At 38.1% G+C, this 3,228-nt stretch overlaps 1 protein-coding gene across 1 annotated transcript; it reads left to right on the top strand.

Annotated features, from left to right (window-relative positions):
* The first annotated feature begins 1,371 nt into the window (after positions 1-1,371).
* On the top strand, positions 1,372-1,767 carry LOC103192042 (COX assembly mitochondrial protein homolog). Its single transcript, XM_042783651.1, has one exon. It carries the CDS (start codon positions 1,372-1,374, stop codon positions 1,765-1,767), a length of 396 nt encoding a protein of 131 aa, XP_042639585.1.
* Positions 1,768-3,228: the final 1,461 nt, after the last annotated feature.

The following is a 3,228-nucleotide window of genomic DNA, read 5'->3' on the forward strand; positions in this document are numbered from 1 at the left end:
CCAGCCGTCTGGTTAGCAGGCAAGTGTCTTAGCCACTATGCTACCAGAGCTCCCAGTTTTAAGGTACAGATATATAAATATAGGTATTATTCCTCTATACATGATAATTGAAGCCTTGAGCATTCATGAGGTTATCCAGGGACAGAATATAATGTGCAAAGAGAAGAGAGCCTACTGAACTTAAGGTGTTTGAACTGAGGAAGTGGTGGTGGCAAAGCAGACTGAGAGAAGCAGTAAAAGGGGTAGGAGGAAAAGCAGAGTGCTTTCCAAAAAACAAAGGTGATGCTCAAGAGTGTGTTAAGGGCACGAAATGTTCATTGGCTTTAAGAAGTGCTGATCATAGTGACCTTAGCAAGACTAGTCAATGAAAGAATCTATTGTACAAAAATGTTGCCACAAGCATATGAAGCTGTGTGATGTTCCCTGAAACACTGTTTTTAATAGCCACAAATACACACACACACAAATCTAGCTGAATAGGGGTCACAGTTACAAAGACTTTCTAGAGATATCCAAATACATTATGGTATTGATTTACTGGGTTATAAGGCTTAGGACCATAGTCTTGTGGGACAACTCAGTCAATTGGAATAACATAGTTCATAAAGAGAACATTCAACACCCTAGTTTGGTGAGTAGAGCCTGAGGTATTAAAAGCCTGCAGACCATCTAAGATAAAACTATTGGTCTCTGCTCATCTGGAGCAAAAGTGAATGAAGGAAACCAAAAACTCAAAGATGAAACTAGTCTACCAGACTAATAATAGTCCACATGAAGCATGACCTCTTCTAGCCTGAGACCAGAGAACTAGAGGGTGCCCAGCTACCACTACTGACTGTTCTAACTGGGGATGTGATAAAAGGTCCCAGATGGAATAGAAGAAAAATGTAGAACAAAATTAAAATTCCTAAGAAAAGCCATATTTACTGGACCAACAGACACTAGAGGAACTCCTGAGACTATTACTCTAAGATACCTTTTGAAGTTGGGACTGAAGCCACTCCTGGAGGTCACTTTTTAGCCCATTTATGGATTGGCTTATAAAATAAACAATATGTTCCCTTTAAAAAATCAATGGTATGAGACAACATAGTCAACATTAACCCAAAAACAAAGATGAGAAGGCAAGGAGGGTCAGGGAAGTTAGATTAATGGAAACAGAACAAATAGAATGGAAATAATAAGAATGCTAACAAATTGTGAAATGTAACCAATGTCACAGAACAATTTCTATAAAAATTGTTAAATAGACACATAATATACTACGTAAGCTTTTAGCTAAAACACAATAAAATATTTAGAGAAAAAAGTAAAAGTCACAATGTGCAAATAACAACAACAACAAAAATCTGTCTGGAGCTGTCTGTCGAGATGGCACTCGACCTTGCAGAACAGCATCTCAGACATGTCAAAAAAGATGTTTTGATCCCTAAAATAATGAGAAAGAAGGCCAATGAGAGATGTTCTGAACAAGTTCTAGACTTTACCAAATGTTGCAAGGATGCTGGAATCCTCATGGTAGTAAAATGCTGGAAAGAAAATTCTGTACTGAAAGATTGTCTAACTGCTTATTATAATGATCTAGCCTTTTATGATGAGTGCAAAATGGAATACCTGAAAGAAAGGGAAGAATTCAGAAAAACTGGAATCCCTACCAAGAAAAGGCTACAGAAACTTCCCACAAGTATGTTGCTGCTTAAGAGGGCACCCATGATCCTGATGGTGGTTTCATTCAAGATAAATTGCTATGTTGACTTTATTGAATAATTGAACAAATTCAGGGATGTGGCCTCCTTCTAATATATTTATGGATGTCCTGGGAAAAGAGACACTCTTCTGTGGATCGGGATCCTGTTGTGCTGCCTACAACTGTCCATGAGTGAATAATCCACCATTCGGCCTGGATCTCTTGGATTCATCATTCCATTGGTGTCTACAGCCAGTGTGCTGCCTGCCAGCCTTGAGCTCGTCAGCCCCTGCAGCTGCGTGAGTCGAGAAAAGCCTCCAGATTGACGTTTGATCCAAGAATTTGGGACTTGCCAGCTCTATCAGTGTGTGAGCCATTTTCCTAAGAAGAATTTCTCTTTCTCTATATGTATATATAAGCTTTACTGGTTTTGCTTCTCTAGAGAACCCAGACTAACACAAGTGACTTTAAGTAAAAGTTACTACTCTCTACAGTGTGGATGGGCTTCATCTAATCAGTTAAGGGATTAGGAACAAAAAACTGTGGTTTTATGGAGGAGAATAAATTCTGCTTCAAGACCCAGCATCAAACCTGCCTGAGACTCCCAGCTCCGCAGCTTGATCTATGAATTTCAAACTTGCCAGTCCCTGTAATCTCGTGAGTGAATTCTGTAATATAAATCTCTTAATATATTGAAATATATCTCATATTCTGTTTTCTGGAGAACCCTGACTGATAACAGTATGGTAACCTACAATAGATGTAAAACTGCTTTAACAAAAGTGAACAATGGCAAACGCAGAAGAATAAAGTTGCTGCCAATTAAAAAAAAAAATCTGTCTGCAAATGATTTAAACATCAATGGAAAATACCTACCTAGGTTATAATACACCCATATAATGCAATGCAATTCAGTCACTGAAAGTGAAGTAATCTATGCATGCTGACATGGAAAGATGCTCAGATATATGAGTACAAGAGAAAAGCAAGTTACCAATCAGTATGAACAGTCTGATCATTTTTGTAAAAACCATGTAGTGAGATAACCACTGCTGTTGAGTCAATCCTAACTCATAGTAACCCTATAGGACAGGGTTGAACTGCCCTATAGGGTTTCCAAGACTGTAAATCTTTAGGAAGCAGACTGCCTTATCTTTCTTCTGCAGAGTGTCTGGTGGGTTCATACTGCCAAACTTTTTGTTAGCAAAGATTGTTAAGAGGGTCTTAACCACTGTACCACCAGGCTCCTTAGAAAGATACAGCTGTGTAAACATGGGGAAAATTGGAAAGAATGTGCCAAATTGTCAATAATGGCTTCTATTTGGAGTGCTGCTGAATGATGTGAAGAAGATTGGTATAGGTGAAACTTCAATGGTGGGATTACAGAATCTTTCAACTTTTTGTGTAGTTCAAATAAAAAAGAAAGAGAGAAAGCAACTGGTTATGTGTGAAATCTCACTTTCACTTTATGAGGTAAATAGTTTATAAATACCTAATCCAATATAAAAGCTGAGTCTATAAATGCCTCCAGAAGTATATCA

Source organism: Orycteropus afer, unplaced genomic scaffold, assembly GCF_000298275.1.
Source record: "Orycteropus afer afer isolate SDZICR_OR568_19922 unplaced genomic scaffold, OryAfe1.0 scaffold00023, whole genome shotgun sequence".
Classification (NCBI taxonomy): Eukaryota; Metazoa; Chordata; class Mammalia; order Tubulidentata; family Orycteropodidae; genus Orycteropus; species Orycteropus afer.